The 25,066-nt window shown below is 47.1% G+C and overlaps 1 protein-coding gene across 1 annotated transcript in view; it reads right to left on the reverse strand.

Annotated features, from left to right (window-relative positions):
* The window catches only part of LOC141134549 (epithelial sodium channel subunit alpha-like), an 80,803-nt gene that overhangs the window by 33,840 nt on the left and 21,897 nt on the right, over window positions 1–25,066 (reverse strand). The window contains exon 6 of the mRNA XM_073624044.1: window positions 17,857–17,929. Coding sequence (XP_073480145.1) covers window positions 17,857–17,929 — 73 coding nt within the window. The remainder of the gene's footprint in view (window positions 1–17,856; window positions 17,930–25,066) is intronic.

Below are 25,066 nucleotides of genomic sequence, written 5' to 3' on the forward strand. Positions count from 1 at the left end.
TCATCAGCGCGCATCAGTGAAGGAGAAAAAGTACCGTATTTATTGGCGTATAACACTCATTTTTTTCCCCTTAAAATCAAGGGAAAATCATGGGTGCGTGTTATACACCGATCCCTGATGTCTCTGAGGGAAGAGGAGCGAGCGCCGCTTAATTACATAGAGCCGTGAACTCCTGCGTACCCGGCGCTCTGTCACTCACAGCCACGCCTCCTGGCCCCGCATTGGGCCACTGTTCTGTCTATCATATGAGCAGGCCAGGAGGCGTGGCTGTGAGTGACAGAGCGCCGGGTACACAGGAGATCGCGGCTCTGTGTAATTCAGTGGCGCTCGCTCCCCCTTCTCTCTGAGACAGCAGGGATAATCCAACACTGGTGAGGCTGCAATGATGGGAAAGGTGAGGCTCCAGATGGGCACTGAACAGGCTGCATTGTTGGTCAATTTATAGGCTGCAGATGGGCACTGAACAAGCTGCATTGTTGGTCAAGTTATAGGCTGCAGGTGGGCACTGAAGAGGCTACATTGTTATTCAATTTATAGGCTGCAGATGGGCACTGAACAAGCTGCATTGTTGGTCAATTTATAGGCTGCAGATGGGCACTGAAGAGGCTATATTGTTGGTCAATTTATAGGCTGCAGATGGGCACTGCGCAGGGTGCATTGATGGGCAATTTAGAGGCTGCAAATGGGCACTGCGCAGGGTGCATTGATGGGCAATTTAGAGGCTGCAGATGGGCACTGAGCAGGGTGCATTGATGAGCTGTGACCCTAATTTTGCTTCAAAGTTCTTTATTTAAAATGTAAGTTTTTTTCCTTAAACTTCCCTCCTAAAATTGGGGTGCGTGTTTTACACCTGTGCGTGTTATACACCGATAAATATGGTACTTATTTTGAAAATGTTATAACAGCAAAGAAAAACTTTTTTTCCTAATTTTTTGGTCTTTTTTAGTTTGTTTAGCAAAAAATAAAAAAAAAAACAGTGGTGATTAAATACCACCAAAAGAAAGCGCTATTTGTGTGAAAAAGGTGATAAAAATGTTGTTTGGGTACAGCTTTGCATGACTGCGCAGTTGTCATTCAAAATGTGACACGCTGAAAGCGGAAATTCGGCCTGGGCAGGAAGGGGGTGAAAGTGTCCAGAAGGCAAGTGGTTAAACTCACTGGCCTGTAATTGCCAGCTTCTACCTTGCTGCCCTTCTTGTGGACAGGTACAATATTAGCTGTCCGCCAGTTGTGGGAAACTACTCCTGTTAAAAGAAATTGATTAAATAGATCCGGTAATGGTCCAGCAACTATACATTGAAGTTCTCTGGGATGAATACCATCAGGACCCATTGCTTTATTGGGCTTCAACCAAGTCAGTTCCTCTGCAACCTCTGTCTGCAGAAATCCTGAAAATGAACCGTCGTTACTAGAACCAATATGATTCCCCAACTTGTTATTGTTTGTACAATTTATTTCTGAGAAGACTGAACAGAAGTAATTATTTAAATGGTTTGCTACATCCAGGCCTGAGGTACTGATGTACTGATGCACCGAAAAAAATATTTTTTCTTCTTTCTTAATAGATTTATCAATTTCCTCCACTTTGTTTTCTTTGGCAGCACTGCTAATGTGTTTGGCCTCCTTTTATCCATTTTATACACTTCTCTATTAGCTACTAGGGATGAGCCGAACACCCCCCGGTTCGCACCAGAACCTGCGAACGGACCGAAAGTTTGCGCAAACTTTAGAACCCCATTAAAGTCTATGGGACTTTTCAAAATCAAAAGTGCTAATTTTAAAGGCTAATATGCAAGTTATTGTCCTAAAAAGAGTTTGGGGACCCGGGTCCTGGCCCAGGGGACATGTATCAATGCAAAAAGAACTTTTAAAAATGGCTGTTTTTTTGGGAGCAGTGATTTTAATGATGCTTAAAGTGAAAAAAAGAGTGAAATATTCCTTTAAATATCGTACCTGGGGTGTGTCTATAGTATGCCTGTAAAGTGCCGCCTGCTTCCTGTGCTTAGAACAGGCCCTGCACAAAATGACATTTTTAAAGGAATAAAAGTAATTTATAACTGCTTGCAGCTTTAATGTAATGTCTGGTCCCGGCAATATGGATGAAAAATCAGTGAGACAAACGGCATGGGTACCCCCTCCCCCCCCAGGCCCTTTGGGTCTTCTATGGATATTAAGGGGAACCCCAAGCCCAAATTAAAAAAAGGAAAGGCGTGGGACCCCCAGGCCCTATATACTCTGAACAGCAGTATACAGGCAGTGCAAACAAGACAGGGACTGTAGGTTTGTTGTTAAGTACAATCTATTTGTAATTTTGAACTGGTACATTTTTAAAGTGTAGCTCCAGCCAAAAAATCTATTTTTAAGCTTTTTGGAAAACATAGGGAAGGGTTATCACCCCTGTGACATTTGTTTTGCTGTCTGTGCACCTCTTCAGAAGATTTCACCTCACTTTCTGTCCCAATGACAAATGTTTTTTGAAAATTTGGGGTTTTTAGTGAAACAAGGATTGGTGATAAAGCATCAGTGAAGAGAAGACACGTTTTTCCCATATTAACTCTTACAGGAGAAAAATTCCCTTCCTAGGGGTAGATTTCATCTCACTTCCTGTTGTCTCCTTCCGTTTGCTAGTAGGAGTCGTTTGTAAGTTGGATGTTTGAAAGTAGGAGCCTGCCCTATATACTCTGCAGAAATTGGAGCCTTAGGTGTTGGTGTTGCCACAACACTGTAAGCCCTCACAGTTACTTTTGGTGGGCGCAGGAATGGGCCCTGCTGTGAAATATTAGATCAAGAATTGTAATACATGCCATTGTTGAACAGGGACAGAAAAATTGGGCCTTTGGTGGTGGTGGGGCTGGTGCCACAACAGTGTAAGTCCTCACAGTTACTCTTGGTGGGCGTTGGAACGGGCCCTGCTGTGAAATATATCAAGAATTGTAATTACATGCACCTGTTGAACAGGGGCAGAAAAATGGGGCCTTTGGTGGTGGTGGTGTTGCCACAACACTGTAAGCCCTCACAGTTACTCTTGGTGGGCGCAGGAATGGGTCCTGCTGTGAAATATTAGATCAAGAATTGTAATTACATGTCCCTGTTGAACAGGGGCAGAAAAATTGGGCCGTAGGCACTGGTGCCACAACACTGCAACCCCTCACAGATGCTATAGTTGGAGCACAGGAATGAGCCCTGCTGCAAAGTATTGCATCAAAAATTGTAATTATACGCCCCTGTTAAACAGGGGCTGAAAAATTGGGCCTTGGGCACTGGTGCTGGTGCCACAACACTGCAACCCTCACAGATACTATAGTTGGAGCGCAGAAATGAGCCCTGCTGAAAAGTATTGCATCAAAATTTGTAATTACATGCCCCTGTTAAACAGGGGCTGAAAAATTGGGCCTTGGGCACTGGTGGCGGTGCTCAGAACCAAAAATGTTCTTACAAGCTATCAGCATGAAAATTGAGGAGGAAGAGGATCGTGACTCAGCATAACAGGATAGTCACTCAGCATCAGCATAGGCAGTCTTGAAGGGATCTCACATTAAAAAAAAAATCGATCAGTTACATCAGCATCAGGTGCTTGGTAGCTGGTGATCCAAGACTGATTCATTTTTATGAAGGTCAGCCGATCGACCGATTTGGTGGACGGGCGCATCCTGTGATAGGTTACAAAGCCTCCAGCAGCACTGAATGTGCGTTCCGAAAGAACGCTGGATGCAGGACAGGCCAGTAGCTCAATTGCATACTGTACAAGCTCTGGCCAGTGATCCATCCTCAAGACCCAGTAAACCAGAGGATTTTCGGTGGGAAAGGTGTCCAAGTCTGATCTTGCCACTAGGTAATCCTGCACCATGTGAATCAGACGCTGGCGGAAGCAATCAGACCTTGGGGCTACGGACTAAAAATTTGTCTGAACGCATCGGTCAGACCGCCACCTTCTCCACCGCTTCTTCTGTGACTGACCGAAGCCTCAGCAACACGTTGTCCAGGAGGACCAGGAAATTGTAACCTCCCAGGCTCTGGAAATGCATTGCACAAACCTTTCTGCAAGGCCTTCTGAAGAGGTTTCATCCTCTGCTCCTTCTGCGACGGCAAGATAAGGTCCGCAACCTTACCCTTGTAACGTGGATCAAGGAGAGTTGCAAGCCAGTAATCATCCCTCCCCTTGATACCACGAATACGAGGATCCTTCCGCAGGCTTTGCAGGATCAGGGAGGCCATGCAGCATAGGTTTGCTGAGGCATTCGGTCCAGAGTCCTCTGGGTCACTAAGGACAACATGATCTGCAGCCACCTCCTCCCAGCCACGTACAAGTCTATGGGTTTCTTCAGACTGTAAATGATCCCTTGAAGACTGCTGCTGATGCTGAGTGCCAGGCTCCACCTCCATGCTGACACAATCCTCCTCCTCCTCTTCCTGTGTGATGGGCAGGCACGCAGTAACACTGTCTGAATAAAGGGGGCCTTGAGAGGTAAGGAAGTCCTCCTCTTCCTCCCTCCCTTCTGCCTCAAGTGCCCTGTCCATTATTCCATGCTCCAACAGGTGGACAAGAGGGACAGTGTCACTGATGCATGCACTGTCACTGCTCACCATCCTTGTGGCCTCCTCAAATGGTGACAGGACAGTGCATGCATCCCTGATCATAGCCCACTGGCGTGGGGAAAAAAACAAGCTCCCCTGACCCTGTCCTGATGCCATAGTCTCATAGGTACTCATTGATGGCCCTCTGCTGCGTGTGCAGCTGCTGCAGCATGGCCAACACTGAGTTCCACCTGGTGGGCATGTCACAGATTAGGCGGTTCTTGGGCAGGTTAAATCCCTTTTGGAGATCAGCCAGCCGAGCACTGTCATTATATGACCGGCGGAAATGCACACAGGCTTTCCTGGCCTGCCTCAGGACATCCAATAAGCCCGGGTACCTGCCCAAGAACCACTGCACCACCAAGTTAAGGACGTGAGCCAAACAGGGCACATGGATGAGTTGTCCCTGTCGGAGGGCGGAAAGGAGGTCGGTACCATTGTCGCAAACCACCATACCTGCCTTAAGCTGGCGTGGCGTCAACCACCTCTGCAGAGCTGACAGAATCTCTGCCCCAGTGTGGCTCCTGTCCCCCAAGCACACCAGCTCAAGCACCGCATGGCATCTTTTTGCCTGCGTGCTTGCAAAGCCCCTTGAATGCCTACGGAGCACTGCTGGTTCCGAGGACAAATCAGCACAGGAAGAGGCCATGGAGGAAGAAGAAGAGGAGGGGATGGGGGAGAGAGGTGTGGCAGAATCACCACTAGTAGAATTTTGGAGGCGTGGTGGTGGAACAATCTTCAACACTACCGCATCCTGCATCCTTCCCAGCTGCCAGAAGAGTCACCCAGTGCGCGGTGAAAGACAGGTAACGTCCCTGTCCATGCCCGCTGGACCATGAGTCAGCGGTAATATGCACCTTACCTCTGACCGCCCTGTCCAGCGAGACCAAGACATTGCCTTCCACATGCCGGTAGAGACCGGAATCGCCTTCAGTGAGAAAAAGTGGCGTTTGGAACCTGCCACTGAGGAACCGCTCATTCCACAAACTCACGGAAGGGGGCAGAGCCTACCAACTGAAAAGGCAGCAGTTGAAGTGCTAGCAATTTAGCCAAGCTAGCATTCATCCGCTGGGCATGTGGATGGCTGGAAGCGAACTTCTTTCGGCGGTGCAGCAGCTGGGAAATTTGCCTGGTACAATCTGACATCAGTGTACAGATAGCAGATTGCCCGCAAGTATTTGGCTGTGACACACCTAATTCTACACCTTCATTCCTCTCAGTGCAGGTTTCAGAGAGGACTGAAGGTATAGTGGTGTTGGAGATCCCAGCTAATGAGCAAGGAGAGGTCCGCTTTGTTCTTTGGTGTGGGTCTTTTAGGTACGCTTGCCAACGAACTGCATGGCAGGTCGACATATGTCTGGTCAAGCATGTGGTGCGCAAGCGGGTGATGTTTTGGCCAAGCGAGATACCCTTGAGACATATGTTGCAAATAGCAGCGGTGAGATCTGATGCACTCATCTCAAAAAAGGCCCACACCAAAGAACTTTTGGAATAACGCAGAGAGACAGCAGTGCCCTGCACATGCGGAGCTCTGCGGTGTGATGCAGTCGGTGTGCTGCCCTTAAGCTGGCCCCTGGAGGGCATCCTGCCTTGTTGGAGATGTGCCTCCTCCTCTTCCTCCTCTCTCCTATCAGGCACCCACGTGGAGTCAGTGACCTCATTATCTCCTCCCTCCTCATCACTGGAGCAAAGCTGGCAGTATACTGCAGCTGGGGGAACATGACTGCCAGATTGCTGTCCTTCTTGGTCACCTCCTCTCTCTGGGCTCACGTTACTGCCTTCCTCTAGCTGGGTACCATAATCAGAGCCTTAAAAATGCTGGGCATCCTCCTGGAGCATGTACCCAACACTGTGGTCAAACAGTTCGGGGGACTCCTCAGGAGGACATGGTGGGGCTAGGGAAGGAGTGACTGATGCCATTGAGCCGAGGGAAGAGGCTGCATTGGCAGCTGCTTTGCCAGACAAAGTACCCTGAGCCTGGGTGAGAGAGGATGAGGAGGATGAGGACGGCTTGGTCATCCACTCTACCAAGTCTTCTGCATGTTGCGGCTCAACACGGCCAGCTGCCGAAAAAAAGGACAAGTGTGTCCCACGGCCACGTGCTGATGAGGATGCACCGTCTCCACGACCAGCACTGTTGCCTCTAGACACAGAGCCTGCTTGTCCTCTTTTATTGGCTTGTGACTGTCTGCCTCTACTTGTTGGCCTTCCAGACATACTAATGGCCAGCAGTGAGATGTAGCTGCACAAAGCTGAGATATATATACTGATACTGCAGCTAGCAGAATCAACTGCCTGCCTGTAGCAGAGGACGCAGTACACTAACTGTAAATACTGCAGCTGCCTGCCTGTGGTACTAATAGGATCAGAAGAACACCACCAATTTTCTTCAGGTAGCTTTAGGTGCACACTGTGCAGAGGACACAGTACAATAACTGTAAATACTGTAGCTGCCTGCCTGTGGTACTAATAGGATCATAACAACACCAATTTTCATCAGGTAGCTTTAGGGGCACACTGTGCAGAGGACACAGTACACTAACTGTAAATACTGTAGCTGCCTGCCTGTGGTATTAATAGGATCAGAACAACAGCAATTTTCTTCAGGAAGCTTTAGGTGCACACTGTGCAGAGGACGCAGTACACTAACTGTATATACTGCAGCTGCCTGCCTGTGGTACTAATAAGATCAGAAGAACACCACCAATTTTCTTCAGGTAGCTTTAGGTGCACACTGTGCAGATGACACTGTACACTAACTGTAAATACTGTAGCTGCCTGCCTGTGGTATTAATAGGATCAGAACAACAGCAATTGTCTTCAGGTAGCTTTAGGTGCACACTGTGCAAACACAGTACACTAACTGTAAATACTGTAGCTGACTGCCTGTGGTATTAATAGGATCAGAACAACACCAATTGTCTTCGGGTAGCTTTAGGTGCACGCTGTGCAGAGGATGCACTATACTAACTGTAAATACTGCAACTGCCTGCAGTACTAATAGGATCAGAAGAACACTACCAATTTTCTTCAGGTAGCTTAGGTGCACACTGTGCAGAGGATGCACTACACTAACTTGTAAATACTGCAGCTGCCTGCGGTACTAATAGGATCAGAAGAACACCACCAATTTTCTTCAGGTAGCTTTAGGTGCACACTGTGCAGAGGATGCACTTCACTAACTGTAAATACTGTAGCTAATAGGACTAATAGGATCAGAAGGACACCAGCAATTTTCTTTAGGTAGCTGTAAATACTGTAAAAACACCTGCCTGCCTGTCAGTAGGAAGAGAATAACAGGAACGGATCTAGCTAAACTGAATACAGTGTATATATATATATATACATATACACATATACACACACAACACCTAGGATGCATATATATACACAATATACTGTAAGTGCAGCTAACTGACTCGCCTGCCTACTCTAACTTAAATCAAATGACACTGTCTCTCTCTCAACGCCGGAACACACTACACAGGGCCGACGTGCAGGCGACCTTATATAGTGTGGGGCATGTACTAAACCCCCTGAGCCATAATTGGCCAATTACGGCTCTCTGTACAGACGGCGCTGTGATTGGCCAAGCATGCGGGTCATGGTGCATGCTTGGCCAATCATCAGCCAGCAATGCACTGCGATGCCGCAGTGAATTATGGGCCGTGACGCGCCAATCGAATTTGGCTTGAACGGCCCATATCGTTCGCAATTCGACGAACGGTCGAACATGCGATGTTCAAGTCGAACATGGGTTCGACTCAAACTCAAAGCTCATCCCTATTAGCTACACTTCCTGTTCCCTTGAATCTCCTATATGCTGATTTTTTCTCCTTTACTATTCTACCTACCTCTTTAATGAACCAAATTGTTCTTTATCTCCATTTACTCTTACTAATTGATTCCAGGATGGTAGACATCTATGGTGCCCACCGATTATTGACTCCTGTTGTTTCAGCAAAACGTGTCCTTTGTATATGATTTTTCAGTTCTTGTTTTAATATCAAACCAAACACCTTGGTGATCACTAGAACCCACATTCTCTCCAACCTCAACATCAGACAATTGATCCCCATTTGTCAGTACTAGGTCTAGAATATAATTTCCTCGGGTTCGACTTTTAACCACTTCATTTCCGGAAGGTTTTACCCCCTTCATAACCAGGCCACTTTTTACTATTTAACACTGCTACTTTAACTGGTAATTGCACGGTCATGCAACGCTATACCCAAACAAAAAACTTATATAATTTTTTTCACACAGAAGATGTACAAGTATAAAAGTGGTGGCTTCTTTGCCTGCTCCCACACTCACCCTGGGGGAACCTTGTGACCTCCAGTTTATGGGGTTTTCCATCTGCAGTGCATCTGATATCCAGGGGGTAAGCATTCTGGTGATTACTACAGCAATCAAAACTGCATTAACAAGTGTTTATGTATTTTCTGTTAGTTATATATTTGTATATCTATATTCTATTTTGTAGGATTACTGTCCTCCCATTTTTGAACTCCCGAGGAAGCGGTTCAAACCGTGAAACATGTTGAGTATTGGCTAACTGTACACATCAAATAATTTATATGTTGTGCTTAATTGCATGGGTAAAACACTAGTTACAGTTAAGCCTTTATAATGGGTTATTTTATTCTTGATCTTATTATGCTGTATTTTTATATCTTTATATTTTTTTCTTTTTCATATTTTTTGATTTTACGTGATTGTAATGCTTTCGATGGTAATAAAGAAAATCCTCCCTGACCCTTTTCCCCCTCTTTTTGCCCCATGGCCAAAAATATATTTTTTTCACACTAAGGTGTCCTTTTATGAAGCAGTGACTGCTTTGTTCTCCGGCATTCACAGTGGAGTTCTTTCTCTTCTATGTGCCAGTTTATGAAGTGGAGTAGATCGCTTCACCTTTGGAGGAGTGAAGTGATCTACAAACGCTTCAAACAGTGGAGAACGGCCCCCGATACTGGAATCTCGTGAGACATAACGAGATTACATCACCAGAAATTCACAGAAATACAGAGATGTCAGTTTATTAAAGTGGAGGGCCACCCTGAAAAAAAAATCACCAAAAATCCTAAAAAAAAAATGAAAAAAAAAAATTTGAAAAAAAAAAAAATTTTAAACTTACCTAAACCCTTGTTGCTAGGCAGACTTCCTAATCTGCTTCTTCCTCTTCCGCGGTGTGTTCTGCTCCTCGGTGAGCAGCCCCGTTGTCTTCTGGGAACTGTGTGTGTTCCCAAAACACCACGGGGCCATTCACAGAACGGAGCGCCGCGCCGTTCACGCGTGCGCAGTAGGAAACTGGCAGTGAAGCCGCAAGGCTCCACTGCCCGTTTCCCTTACTTAGGATGGCGGTGCCGGGACCCGAGAGCCGAGGGACGGGTCGACCTCGGGCGGGCGACATCGCGGGCACCCAGGACAGGTAAGTACTTATTTAAAGTCAGCAGCTACAGTGTTAGTAGCTGCTGACTTTTACATTTTTTTTTTTTAGGACGGAATCCCGCTTTAACCACTTGCCGACCGCCTCACGCAGATATACTGCGGCAGAAGGGCTCGTACAGGCAAAACCACGTACCTGTACGTTGCCCTTTAAGAGGCGGCCAGCAGGCACGCGCGCGCTGCCGGCGGCAAGTTCCGTGAGTCGGGTCGCGGGTCCCGCGGACTCGATCGCCGCGGGGATACCCGCGATCGACTCACGGGGAGATGCTGATGTAAGCAGCATCTCCCCGTTCTGCCTAGTGACAGTGTCACTCGATCTCTGCTCCCTGTCATCGGAGCAGAGATCAGTGACGTGTAACATGTAGCCACCCCCCCACAGTTAGAAACACGCCCCTAGGACACTAGTGGTTAACCCCTTCACTGCCAGCGTCATTTACACAGTAATCAGTGCATTTTTATAGCACTGATTGCTGTATAAATGAAAATGGTCACAAAAATGTGTCAAAAATGTCCGATGTGTCCGCCATAATAAGTCACAATAAAAATTGCTTATCGCCGCCATTTAAGAAAAAAAAAATTATTAATAAAAATGCCATAAAACTATCCCCTATTTTGTAAACGCTATAACTTTTGCGCAAACCAATCAGTAATCGCTTATTGCGATTTTTTTTACCAAAAACATGTAGAAGAATACGTATCGGCCTAAACTGAGGAAAAAAATAGTTTTTTTTATATATTTTTGGGGGATATTTATTATAGCAAAAAGTAAAAAATAATGCGTTTTTTTCAAAATTGTCGCTCTATTTTTGTTTATAGCGCAAAAAATAAAAACCGCAGAGGCGATCAAATACCACCAAAAGAAAGCTCTATTTGTGGGAAAAAAAGGACGTCAATTTTGTTTGGGAGCCACATCGCACGACCGCGCAATTGTCAGTTAAAGCGACGCAGTGCCTAATCGCAAAAAGTGCTCTGGTCAGGAAGGGGGTAAATTCTTCCGGGGCTGAAGTGGTTAAGCAGTGATAAATTATCACCGCTCAATACACTGACAGACGGTGTGGTTAATGTTAAGGAGTCCCCCTACATTATATATATATATGTATACACACATATTATATATACACATGTATATGCACATATATATATATATATATATATATATATACACATAAATATGACAGGGGGACATGGTTACAGTGTTGGGGGGTCTGAACGAGGTAGAAGGAAGTTAAAAATCTTCCTCCTTCCCCCTAAGATCCCCCCAGGTTCTCTCTTCACTCCCCAATTCTCCACCTCTGAGCTGGTGAATCTGGGAGTGTGAATTCTGACACAGATTGCCAGTGAAGTGCTGAGATCGCAGCTTCATAAACTGCCGTTACTGTGTCATTCAATGAGGATTCTCTATGTGCGAAGATCATCAGCGGGAGAACATGTTCAAACACTTCTCCCCCGATTATCTCTGTTTCATAAACTGTTTATGGACTGTGATCAGCAGCGATCCTGGGGATCATCGCTGTTCACTGCTTCATAAAACGGACACCAAATAGAGCTTTCTTTTGGTGGTATTTGATCACTGGGTTTTTTATCTTCTATTATATAAATGAAAAAATATTTTGAAAAAAAAAACAATATTTTTTACTTTCTGCTATAAAACATATCCAATAAAAAAAATAAAAAATAAAATTTCTTCATAAATTTAAGCCAACATGTATTCTGCTACATGTCTCTGGTAAAAAAAAAATCCCAATAAATGTATATTGATTGGTTTGTGTAAAAGTCATAGCGTCTACAAACTATGATATATACTGGAATTTTTATTTATTTAGTTTTTTTTATACTACTAATGACGGTGATCAGGGACTTTTAGTGGGATTGTGATAGTGTGGCTGGAAATCTGACACTAACTGACGCTGGCTGGGAGGTGCACTAATTAAATAGTTACATAGTAGGTGAGGTAGAAAAAAAGACACAAGTCCATCAAGTCCAACCTATGTGTGCGATTATATGTCAGTATTACATTGTATATCCCTGTATTTTGTGGTCGTTAAGGTGCTTATCTAATGGTTTTTTGAAACTATTGATGCTCCCCACTGAGACCACCGCCTGTGGAAGGGAATTCCACATCCTTGCTGCTCTTACAGTAAAGAACCCTCTACGTAGTTTAAGGTTAAACCTCTTTTCTTCTAATTTTAATGAGTGGCCACACATCTTATTAAACGCCCTTCCGTGAAAAAGTTTTATCCCTATTGTGGGGTCACCAGTACGGTATTAGTAAATTTAAATCATATCCCCTCTCGAGCGTCTTCTCCAGAGAGAATAAGTTCAGTGCTCGCAACCTTTCCCCATAACCAATATCCTCCAGACCCTTTATTAGATTTGTTGCCCTTCTTTGTACTCGCTCCATTTCCAGTACATCCTTCCTGAGGACTGGTGTCCAGAACTGGACAGCATACTCTAGGTGCTGCCAGACCAGAGTCTTGTAGAGCAGGAGAATTATCGCTTTATCTCTGGAGTTAATCCCCTTTTTAATGCATGCCAATATTCTGTTTGCTTTGTTAGCAGCAGCTTGGCATTGCATACCAATGCTGAGCCTATCATCTACTAGGACCCCCAGGTCCTTTTCCATCCTATATTCCCCCAGAGGTTCTCCCCCCTGTGTATACATTGCATTCATATTTTTGCCACCCAAATGCATTATTTTACATTTTTCTACATTAAACCTCATTTGCCATGTAGTTGCCCACCCCCTTAATTTGTTCAGATCTTTTTGCAAGGTTTCCACATCCTGCGGAGAAGTTATTGCCCTGCTTAGCCTAATGTCGTCCGCAAATACAGAGATTGAACTGTTTACCCCAACCCCCAGGTCGTTTATGAACAAATTAAATAGGATTGGCCCCAGCACAGAACCCTGGGGGACCCCACTACCCACCCCTGACCATTCCGAGTTCTTTCCATTTATCACCACCCTCTGAACTCGCCCTTGTAGCCAGTTTTCAATCCATGTACTCACCCTATGGTCCATGCCAACAGACCTTATTTTGTACAGTAAATGTTTATGGGCAACAGTGTCAAATGCTTTTGCAAAATCCAGATACACCATGTCTACAGGCCTTCCTTTATCTAGATGGCAACTCACCTCCTCATAGAAGGTTAATAGATTGGTTTGGCAAGAACGATTCTTCATGAATCCATGCTGATTACTGCTAATGATACCGTTCCCATTACTAAAATCTTGTATATAGCCCCTTATCATCAACTCCAAGAGTTTGTATACTATTGATGTTAGGCTAACTGGTCTGTAATTCCCAGGAATGTATTTTGGGCCCTTTTTAAATATTGGTGCTACATTGGCTTTTCTCCCATCAGCTGGTACTATTCCAGTCAGTAGACTGTCAGTAAAAATTAGGAACAATAGTCTGGCAATTACTTGACTGAGTTTCCCCAGTACCCTTGGGTGCAAGCCATCTGGTCCAGGTGATTTATTAATGTTTCCCAAGTCTAATTTTAATTCTGTCCTCTGTTAACCATGGAGGTGCTTCCTGTAATGTGTCATGAGGATAAACACTGCAGTTTTGGTTACTGAAGCCCCCCGATTCCCTCGTGAAGACGGAGGAGGAGAAGAATAAATTCAAATACCTTTGCCATCTCCCCATCCTTTGTAACCAGATGTCCTTCCTCATTCTTTATGGGGCCAATATGGTCTGTTCTCCCTTTTTTACTGTTTACATACTTAAAGAATTACTTGTGATTTTTTTTGCTCTTCTCCGCTATGTGTCTTTCATGTTCCATCTTAGCTGCCCTAATTGCACCTTTACATTTCCTGTTGCATTCTTTATAAAGTCTGAATGCTGCTGATGATCCCTCAACCTTGTATTTTTTAAAGGCCTTCTCCTTTGCTTTTATATGCATTTATACATTGGAGGCAAGCCATCCGGGACTTTTGTTCGCTCTTCTAAATTTATTACCCAATGGGATGCATTGACTAATGCCCTTATTTAATATTCTTTTAAAGCAAACCCATCTCTCCTCCGTGTTCTTTTCTCCTAAGATTTTATCCCAATTTATGCCTTCTAGCAAGGTTCATAATTTAGGGAAGTTGGCTCTTTTGAAAATCAGTGTCTTTGTATTCCCCTTATGTTTTCTATTTGTGTGATTTGTGTTGGCTCAAACTTGTCTTGCATACACACGGTCACACAAAGTTGTCGGAAAATCCGATCGTTCTATACGCGGTGACGTAAAACACATAACACTTCTCATCCTTGCTGCTAATCCAAATTGTGATAGGAGATCTGTCTCCCCCTCCTCCCTCACGTTAGGGGAGGGGGGAGACGGATAATACTCCCAGTAATGTTTTCCCCTTAGCTTCATCCCATAAGGATTCTACCTCCTCCCTAGCTCCCTTAGTGATGTCATCTCTCACATTCACTTGTACATTATTTTTGATATATAGGCATACCCCTCCCCCTTTTTTACCCTCTCTATCCCTGCGATAAAGGGTATACCCTTGAATGGTTGCCAGCCAATCATGAGAGCTGTTGAACCAGGTCTCTGAATTTCCCACAAAATCCAAATCCTCCTCGTACTACAGTATCTCCAGTTCACCCATCTTGCCCTCCATGCTCCTGGCATTGGTGAACATGCCACGTAGTTTAGACCGGTCACATACTATCCTCTTATTGGGTGTTCCGAGATTGCAACTAGGACTTGTTACTATACTTACCTTGGGTTTATGACTTTAGTCAAGCTACCAATAATGCCCCCGATACTACCCTCTGAAATATATTCCGCACTGACTATCCCTACCTCTGGACCCTCCCCCCGTTGCCTAGTTTAAAAACCCCTTTAACTTTTTGGCCATCTTCATTCCCAGCAGATCTGCACCCTCCTAATTTAGGTGCAGTCCGTCCCTTCTATAGTACTTGTGACTGACTGAGAAGTCGGCCCAGTCCATCAGGAACCCAAACCCCTCCTTACTACACCAGCTCCAGATCCACTTGTTTACTTCCCTAATCTCCCTCTGCCTTTCTGGTGTGGCTTGAGGTACCAGTAGCATTCCTGAGAATACTACCTTGGAGGTCCTTTTCCTCAATTTAGCTCCCAAGTCCCTAAAATCGTCCTTTAGTACACTCCATCTGCCTCTGACTTTGTCATTGGCGACAACGTGCACCATGACAGCCGGGTCTTCCCCAGCCCCTCCCAGTAATCTGTCCACCAGATCTGTGATGTGCCGAACCCAAGCACCCGGTAGACAACATACAGTTTGGTGCTTCAGGTCTTTGATAGAAATTGCCCCCTCTGTCCTGCTAAGGATTGAGTCCCCTACCACCAGAATCTGTCTTTCCTTTCCCTTCGCTCCCCCCCCCACTCTCACTGGAGGAGTTCTTCCCCCGGCAGCTGGGAGAGTCCCTCAGTTCCAGCAGTGCTGGTCCCTGACTGGTTTCACCAATGTCATTCAATGGAGCGTACTTATTGGGATGCTCCAACCAGGGGATCGGCCTCCCTGGCACTTTTTCCCTCTACCCTTCCTGACTGTCACCCATCTACTCGTTTCTAGTGCCTGCACCTCTTTGTCTCCACCCGCCTCTGTGCTGGCCCCTGTAAGGCTCTCCTTTAGTATGGAGGGTCTTCTCAGTGCTGACAGTGGCTTCCCTAGATTCAGAACCTAGGCTTCCAGGGAAACAATGTGCTTACATTTTGCACAGCAGTATTCGCCCTCGATGGATGATCAAGGAACACATACATGCTGCAAGATGTACACCGAGTCGCATCTCCACACGCGCCGGGCATCGTACCTACTAATTTAATGAGGATTGTTGATTATACCCTGTCCAAAATTACCTAACAACTAGCTTCCTGACACTAATACTCAAGAAAATACACAGGTACTCAACAAGGCAATACACAGGTACTCCCAAAACTATGTGCACTCGCAGACCCACATGCACTCGCGGACCAACGTGCACTCACAGACCCACGTGCACTCACAGACCAATGTGCATTCGCAGACCAATGTGCACTCGCAGACCCACGTGCACTCATAGACCAACCTGCACTCGCAGATCAACCTGCACACACAATACACAGGTACACACAATACGCAAGTACTAACGATCCACATACATTACTCAGACAACACTCAGGTACTCATAATACACAGGTACTACCTGACACTAATACTAATACAGCCCACGTGCACTCGCAGCACTCATGTACAGTGGAACCTCGGATTGCGAGTAACGCGGTTAACGAGCATTTCGCAATACGAGCACTGTATTTTTAAAAATCGTAACTCGGTTTGCGAGTGTTGTCTTGCAAAACGAGCACGATTCAGGCCAAAGCAGTGTGCAGTACCGCTTTTGGCCTAAAGGTGGGGGGGGGCGACGGAGCCGAGCAGAGCTGAACATCACGTTCGGAAATGCACGGAAAGGCCCGAGTACAGCACTCGGAAAATCTCGGGAAGGAAGTCTTTTCCTCGGGCCTTTTCGGCCGTTTCTGAGGCTCTCCAGCGCCCCCCCCGCCTCTGTCCGCATGCGGTATTGCATCCCATTGAAGTCAATGCGGAACAAATTATTTTCGTTTCCATTGACTTCAATGGAAAAACTTGCTTTGATATGCGAGTACTTTAGATTACTAGCATACTCCTGGTATGGATTATGCTCGTAATCCGAGGTTCCACTGTACTTACAATACACAGGTACACACTCACACTACACAGGTACTTTGACACCTGTTATAACCTCCTGTTTTAATGCAAAAAAACATGCGACAAATGTTGGTACTTGCCCCAAAACTGACATTTGTTGTACAGAGGCACAAAGGAATTCTAAAAAGAGTAGACACTCTCTATAACTTCCCCAGATTATCTATTTGTTTTATCACTTTATCCATTAAGCTAAACTACAGACAGAGATAAAAAATACAAATGAACACAGCTTTGTATTAATAAATCATTACAAATAATTTTTTATGAAACTTGTGAAAGTACTTGATTTTGAACTGGTATCACTTCTTGTAATACCCTGTACAACATCACTGATTCTTGGAGAGGAATGGGCAGGACTGGGAGCCAATTGTAAGCTCTAACGAGCAAGGCCCTCTGATCCCTCCTGTATTGAATTGTATTGCAACTGTACTGTCTGCCCTCATGTTGTAAAGCGCTACGCAAACTGTTGGCGCTATATAAATCCTGTATAGTAATAATAATATATTCTACCTCCAAATGCATTGAGCATTGCTGTTAGAGAGGACAGAACTGTATTCCCCTTAAAGTGGAACTAAATAAAAAAAATCACACACTCGCACACACAATTAAAAACACACACACACACACACACACACATATATATATTTACAGCCTTTCCAAAAATCAGCAGTGCAGTACCTTCAATCACATAGCTGGGTACTTCACTGTAGGGGGAGGAGGCACTCGGGAAGACACCTTTCCCCCTTCGCTTTCACTTTGCTGAGTATCTTCACTGTCTGACGGAGCTCCCAGTGCCGATACACGATGGGGAGTTTGGTCTGACAGCCTCTCTCTACCAGCCGCAGAGGCCCCCCAGAGCAGAGGCAAGGTCGCCATTGCAACCCCTGCTTATATGCATTTCTTCTGTGTATTTAGCTGTTTGTTTGATGTTCACCTTTCATCTCAGCAGGGGCTCTGACTAACCATTATAAGTAGCATTTAAAAAAATCTGTCGAATCAAAATGACTTTCATCTAAGCATTACTATGATATGTAAAAATGGGCACTTGCTAAAAATACTCTAACATAATGTATTTTTAAATAATCCTCAATGCCTGTAAATTATATAATTATGGGTGCTTTGTTGATACTCACTGACATTGAAGAGGACAGTGGCATTTCAGCTGATCGTGGGATAGTTTATATTCATACATTTCCACACAGTCATCTAATAAGAGAAAGCAGAACAGATTATTGGAGAGTGAGTTAAAGCGGTTGTAACCCTAAAAAAAAAACAAAAACAAAAAAAAAAAAAAAAAAGAGATCCTGTTCCTTTAAAGCAGGATACACAGCATAGTGTTTGTGCTGTGTCATTTGTCCCTCTCTATGTTCTAAAAAACCTGGTTGATTCTGCCTGCTCCTGTGTCCCCCTATGTAAACTGACCATGGTAATCATGGCTGCTGATCCATGATACTGTGGTCAGTTTACATGTCTCCATCATCCCGCTGCTCTCCTCTCTCCCCCCACTCTCCCTCCCTCCCTGCCTGTCAGCTCCTGTGTCTGAGCCAATAAACATATCCTCCCCTCCCCTCCTGCCGCTATTAGTAGCTGGCAATAAAATCAAAGAAGGATTATTGCCAGCCCCTATATTCTACAAAGCTATACAACACTGTGTACTTGTTTGTTTAAAATTATGCCTCTAAATGACTTCTTTTAGATCTGTTCTCTTCGGTCGCTCTTCCAGCTGCTCTCCTTCTCCGTTCCAAGGGCTACAGCAGGAGAGCTGAGCGGACAGCACACCAGTCACATGACCTCCCAGCTGACGTCAGAGGGGGATCTCAGCCCCTCCTGCTGTAGCCCTTGGAATGGAGGAGGAGAGCGGCCAGAGGGCACATGACCAAAGAGAACCAATCTGAAAGAAGGTATTTAGAGGCATAATTTTAAACAAACAAGTACACAGTGTTGTAAAGATTTGTAGAACAGAGTGGCTGGCAATAATCTCTTCATGACTTTACAACCACTTTAAGTATCATGTGCTAATACATGTAAAGAAGGGGTTGACTGCATTCTAGTCCAGTGGTGTATTTAGGTTTTGTGCTGCCCTATGCCTGACTAAACTTGTGCACCCCCTAATTTAAATATGACTCACCCCTTCCGGTCAATGTCACACCCCTTCCTGTTTAAGACCCGCCCTGTCATCTATAAACCACACCCCTTCCTATTTAGGCTCTACCTTTTCCTCTTAGAGCCCCATCACTTCCTCTCTGTATATTAAAAGTGGGTACCAAGTGCAACCTCATCAGTGCCCATCAAGGCAGACTCATCAGTGCCCATCAAAGCAGCCTCATTTGTGCCCATCAGTGCAGCCTCATCAATGCCCATCAATGCATCACCAGTGCCCATCAGCGCAGCCTGATCTGTGCCCATCAATGCATCATCAGTGCCCATCAATGCAGCCTGATCAGTGTCCATCAATGCAGCCTCATCAGTGCCCATCAAAGCAGTCTCACCAGTGCCCATCAATGCAGTCTCACCAGTGCTCATCAATGTAGTCTCACCAGTGCCCATCAGCCCAGCCTCATTAGTGCCCATCAATGCAGCCTCATCAGCGCAGCCTCATTAGTGCCCATCAATGCAGCCTCATCAGTGCCCATCAATGCAGCCTCATCAGTGCCCATCAATGCAGCCTTATCAGTGCCCATCAGTGCAGCCTCACCAGTGCCCATCAGTGCAGCCTCACCAGTGCCCATCAATGCAGCCTCACCAGTGCCCATCAGTGTCTCATCAGTACCCAATAGGGGTCTCCAATTGCATTATAATCATACCAAATTATGTGAGCAGACTGCAGTTCCTCTTTAAGCACCTGTTCGCATCGGGCTGATTTGGCAGCAATGGCATCGTCCAAATTGGTGCGACGCCGACTTTGCGGCACTGCAATGTTTCCCAAAAGTACTTCCTGTACTACTTTTGGTGACTTTGGGTGCAATTTGTATAGACATCTGTGCATGAACCCGCACAGATGTCTGTCAAATCGCCCCCCGAAGTCGGACTGCATTGCCAGTTTGAAATCGTGCGAGTTCAGCTGAACCCACACAATTTCTAACCCGCATCAGTGTGACTGTAAGACAAAACAATTCCATAGCTCAACTCACCAACCAGTCTGCTGATCAACCAAATTGCCTGTCTAACCGTCTGTTAAAAGCAGGGGTTTAGTTAGCACACATTTGCAAACGCATGCGAAACTGCAAGGCCTCGCCACGGCACCCTGTGTTGCTTGCAGTCCTAACACTACAAATTTCTAAGTGTCTCCACAGTGGAAGCACATGCATGGAATGCATAGATGTGGGGCAGGTGAGCCTGGAGGCAGCCCAAACCCCCTTAAAGGAACAAAAGCACACTAGACACCCAGCAAGAGCAGAATGGCAGCGAAGGTGCCCAGTGTGTCCACCGGCCATATATACGAACAGTAACAAAAAACTGGCCACTGCCCCTACCTATAACTTGCCAGTTATAGGTGGGGGCAGTGGCCAGTTCTATCCATTCCATGCATGTGCTTCCACTGTGGAGACACTTATAAATTTGTAGTGTTAGGACTGCAAGCAACACAGGGTGCCGTGATGAGGCCTTGCAGCTTTCACATGCGTTTGCAAATGTGTGCTAACTAAACCCCTGCTTTTAACAGACGGTTAGACAGGTAATTTGGTTGGTCAGCAGACTGGTTGGTGAGTTGAGCTATGGAATTGTTTTTGTCTTACATGTATATGCCCCTCCATGTGCTCCTTGCTGTAAAGGCCAGTTATAGGTGGGGGCAGTGGCCAGTTTTTTGTTACCGCATCAGTGTGAACCTGGGCTTAATATAGTCAGCAGGATGGGTAATAATATCCAGACCGATCTATGATCAGAAATGACACTTTTCTTCATATGTCAGAAGGCAGCATTAGCCATACAGGTAGCTATGAAAGGTTACCACATATATACAAGCAAACACTAAGGGCACTTTCACACTGGGGTGTGGGGTGCGTCGGCGGTAAAGCACTGCTATTTTTAGCGACGCTTTACCGTCATTTTTGCTGCGCTTTTAACCCCCGCTAGCATGCGAAAAAGGGTTAAAAGCGCCCGCAAAGTGCTGCTGCAGCAGCGATTTGCCAGCGCTGCCCATTGATTGACAAAGCGCCTCAAAGAAGCTGCTTGCATGACTTTTTTAGCGTCCTGCCAGTGCACCACTCCAGTGTGAAAATACTCCGGCTTTCACATTGGAGTGACAGGAGAGGCGCTATACAGGCACTATTTTTAGCGATATAGCGCCTGTAAAGTGCCTCAGTGTGAAAGTAGCCTAAGGTGTTAAATGCCATTGATTCCAGAAGCACCAGCCTGGAGATATTGAGCTGTAAAGAGTTAACCATATATGTAAGCATCCGTGTACATGTGTCCATTGATGCAGAAAAGAAAAGCACAGCCCTCCCCTAGCACCAAGGACACAGAGGGTTAATTATCAGACAGTGGTCCCTATTTCAGATAACAGGAGATAGGTGAAACAAAGTGAAAGCAGAGGTGTGAGGTTTGTAAGGAGAGACAGTGAGGAGGATAGGTATCTTAGTTTTACTCCCTCCAGGACATGCAGAAAGAGAAGCCCATAGCTGAGAAGGAACGAATCAGCGGAGGGGGACATGACAGGGTGATAAGGCAAGCCAGCAAGGTCAGGTCAGGGTGTGGCATATAGTTGTAATTAAATGGTTATTTATTGGTTAATATTTGGTGCAAAGGGGGGGAGCCAGTAGTTAATAAAATAAGGAGGAGTGGGTGGGGCTGCAACAGTCTGCTGAACTGGACAAAAGCTTCTGGTCAAGAGGTCAGGACTTTGTACTTTGGGAGTAGAGTTCTCCTTAACGATGAGTGAGCTACAGCAACTTTTGGCTCAGCTTAGAGCAGCTGCGGACATACATGGAGCGGCCTGGATACAGAGCCAAGTCGCAGATTCGCTGCAAGGGGTCCAGCAGAGTCCCCCCAGTTTGGGATCTGCGCCCCTGCGTGCTAGGAGGTCTAAACCCCCTGAGCGCTTCACACCTGAAAGGACCCCTCAGACTCAGCGCCGCAACGGGAGCCCGCAAGCGGAACCTTCAGGCCCCCCTGCCAAGCGCACGCCCGCCTCGGACGGGGGTGAGCCTGGAAGGAATCCCCACCTCAGGCGGAGTCTGCGGGGGATGGGGTCTTCCCGGCGATCCGCGCCCCCCCCATCCTCCATCGTCAGGATTCCGGACAATGCGGCCAGTGTGACCAGCGATGTGCCTGTTGGTACACTGGCCCGGCGTGGGAGAGGCCTATCTACAAGCATCGGCCTGGAGCGGGATGCGGCCGGTGGCTTACATGTGGATTCGGATGGCCGGCGGGAGAGGAGGGGCACGTCTGCCCGAGATCGTGGAACGCCTGCAGTGCGCACCTCCGGACGACAGGTGGCACCTGCGCGCCCGGGTCAGGCCGGGGCGCAGGCTGATGACGTCGGCGGCGCCGGAGGTCGGAGGTCGGAGCGGCGCAGGCCCGTGAGCAGGTCAACACAGCGCTCGGAGACAGCAGAAAGAAGAGAGAGAGGGCGGTCGGCGCAGCGGCGGCTGCCTGTGCAGGACGGAACACAGGATCAGCCTGGATCGGATGCCAGCAGCGCGGAGGAAGGAGAGCTGGTGGAGGAACACAGGGACGCCGAGAGGGAAGTCGGGACGGCGGCTGGAGGGGTCTTCCGCCCCATGCAGCCTGGTGAGTCACAACCTGTATTGCCTTTTTTGTCTCCTTCACTGCTGTCAGGTTTAGGTTCCCAGGAACAAGGGGGAGGGGCGGATGGTAGCCCAGGGACGGATGGTCTCACACGGGAGGTACTACTGGGGATCAAAGATTTGTTACAGAGGCTTGGTACTGGGGGGGGGCTCGGAGGTGCGGCTGCGAGAGGAGAGGCGTCCGTGGGACCGGCGGAGACTGTACCAACTTCATCCACCCCGTTGACAGTTAGGACGACGGGGGAGGTGACGCATGTGGCTGGTCAGGTGGTTACGCCGGAGAAACAGAAGGAGCCCCAGGACAAGGAGGCCGACAAGGTAAGGCTGGCGGACGCAGCGAAGTGCGAAGTGTATGTGTGCTTCGAAGGGCCCCTGGGTGCACACCTTAAGCAGGAAGTTCGAGATAGGATTTGGAAAGGGGAGTATGTGGAGATATTTTCTCTACTTCCCCTGGAAAAATGTAATCTGGACAGGGTCAAGCCAGATGACAGTAAAAAAGAGGACGAGGAGAAACGGAGGTACCGCCTGATCCCTCGCACGTTTAGTAACTGGTTGCAGGCATTTGCCATTTTAGCCAGTGTGGTGGGGGAGAAGGAACCGGCGAGCTGCTCCGCCTTGTTCTGTTATCTTGATGCCATCGGGGAGGCGTATAGGGTATATGGCGGTGTGGCTTGGCTGCGCTACGACGAGCAGTTCCGGCAACGTAAGGCGGTCCGTCCTGCTATACGCTGGGACCACAAGGACATAGGGCTCTGGATGAAACTGATGACCCCGGCCAGGAGCGGGAATCAGTTTTTTCCAGGGGGGGCTGGCGGTGCTTCCACCCCAAGTGCGTCAGACAATAGAAAAAAGGGGGTCTGTTGGCAGTTCAACGACAGCTCTTGTCGTTTCGGAGGGTCATGTCGATTCAAACATGAGTGCTCTGGATGCGGGGGCAGCCATGCCTTTACCAGGTGTTTCAAAGCTGGGAAACACAAGACAGGAGAAGGGTCTGGTAAAAGGGAGGACTCCGGTGAGGGTGGGAAGGATGCTTCCTTTCCTAAGTAGATACCCGGATCGGGAGTCAGCTCGACTCCTAGAGGAGGGATTCTCTGTGGGTTTTAGAATCCCCTGTTCATTGAATAAAGTTCCCCCTATTCCAGCTAACCTGCAGTCAGCTCGCCTATTCCCTGAGGTGGTTACGGAGAAACTCCGAAAAGAAGTTTCTTTGGGCAGGATGGGCGGCCCCTTTTCTTCCCCACCATTGCAAGGATTGATTGTGTCCCCTTTGGGAGTGGTTCCCAAAAGGGAGCCGGGCAAATTTCGGCTGATTCATCACCTTTCTTTCCCAAAAGGGGCGTCGGTGAATGATGGGATTGACCCGCAGGCCTGCGCGGTTACCTACACCTCGTTTGATGCCGCAATCGCTTGGGTTCGGAGGTATGGACAGGGCACGTTGTTGGCAAAAGTGGATGTGGAAGCAGCATTTCGTTTGCTTCCAGTTCATCCTGACAGCATGCATTTATTGGGCTGTAGATGGCAGGGGTCGTATTTTGTCGACCGTTGTCTGCCCATGGGATGCTCCATATCCTGTGCGTTGTTCGAAACCTTCAGTTCTTTCGTAGAATGGGTGGTACGTGATGTGTCAGGTCTAAACTCCGTCATCCATTACCTGGATGATTTCCTGTGTATCGGCCCGGGGGATTCCAGTGCTTGTGCGGTGCTGCTTGGCACATTGCAACACATTGCGGAGCGCTTTGGAATTCCTTTGACACCGGAAAAAACTGTGGGCCCTACTACAGAGTTGGTCTTTTTGGGAATAACGATTGATTCCCTGGCCATGGAGTGTCGTCTGCCGGAAGACAAGCTCGCTGCCTTGAGGCAGGCAGTTAAGGAATTGGGGAGTAGGAGGAAGGTAAGGGTCAAGGAACTACAGTCTCTGTTGGGCAAATTGAACTTTGCCTGCAGAATTATTCCGATGGGGAGGATATTTTGCCGTCAACTTTCATTGGCAATGGCTGGAGGTAGTGACCCTAGGTATTTCATCCGGCTGACACGGGATCATCGAGCGGACCTCGGAGTCTGGGATACTTTCCTGGCTGATTACAATGGGAGGTCGTTGTGGATGTCGGGCCCGGTCAGCAATGTGGACATGGAGTTGTTTACGGATGCGGCAGGGTCAGGAAGTTATGGAGCATTCTTCCAGGGTAAGTGGAGTACGGGAGGTTGGCCAGATACATGGAGGGAGGCGGGTTGGTTACGCAACCTGGCACTTTTGGAATTATTTCCGATAGTGCTGGCCGTGGAGATCTGGGGTGCCTATCTGCAAAATAAAAAAGTGCGTTTCCATTGTGATAATTTGGGGGTGGTCACCGCCATAAACAATTTGTCGGCTTCTTCGCTTCCGGTGGTGCGATTGCTGCGCCATTTGGTGTTGTTATGCCTTCGCCTTAATGTGTTCATCTATGCGGTTCACATTCCGGGGGTTTCTAACAGGATTGCGGATGCTTTGTCTCGTTCGCAGTGGACGGTATTCCGAGCATTGGCACCGGAGGCGGAGCAACATGGTACCCCTTGTCCTCAGCGATTGTGGGGGATCGCATCGGAGTCGCCGCAGGAT

This window comes from Aquarana catesbeiana, linkage group LG03 (genome assembly GCF_042186555.1).
Source record: "Aquarana catesbeiana isolate 2022-GZ linkage group LG03, ASM4218655v1, whole genome shotgun sequence".
NCBI classification, from domain to species: Eukaryota; Metazoa; Chordata; class Amphibia; order Anura; family Ranidae; genus Aquarana; species Aquarana catesbeiana.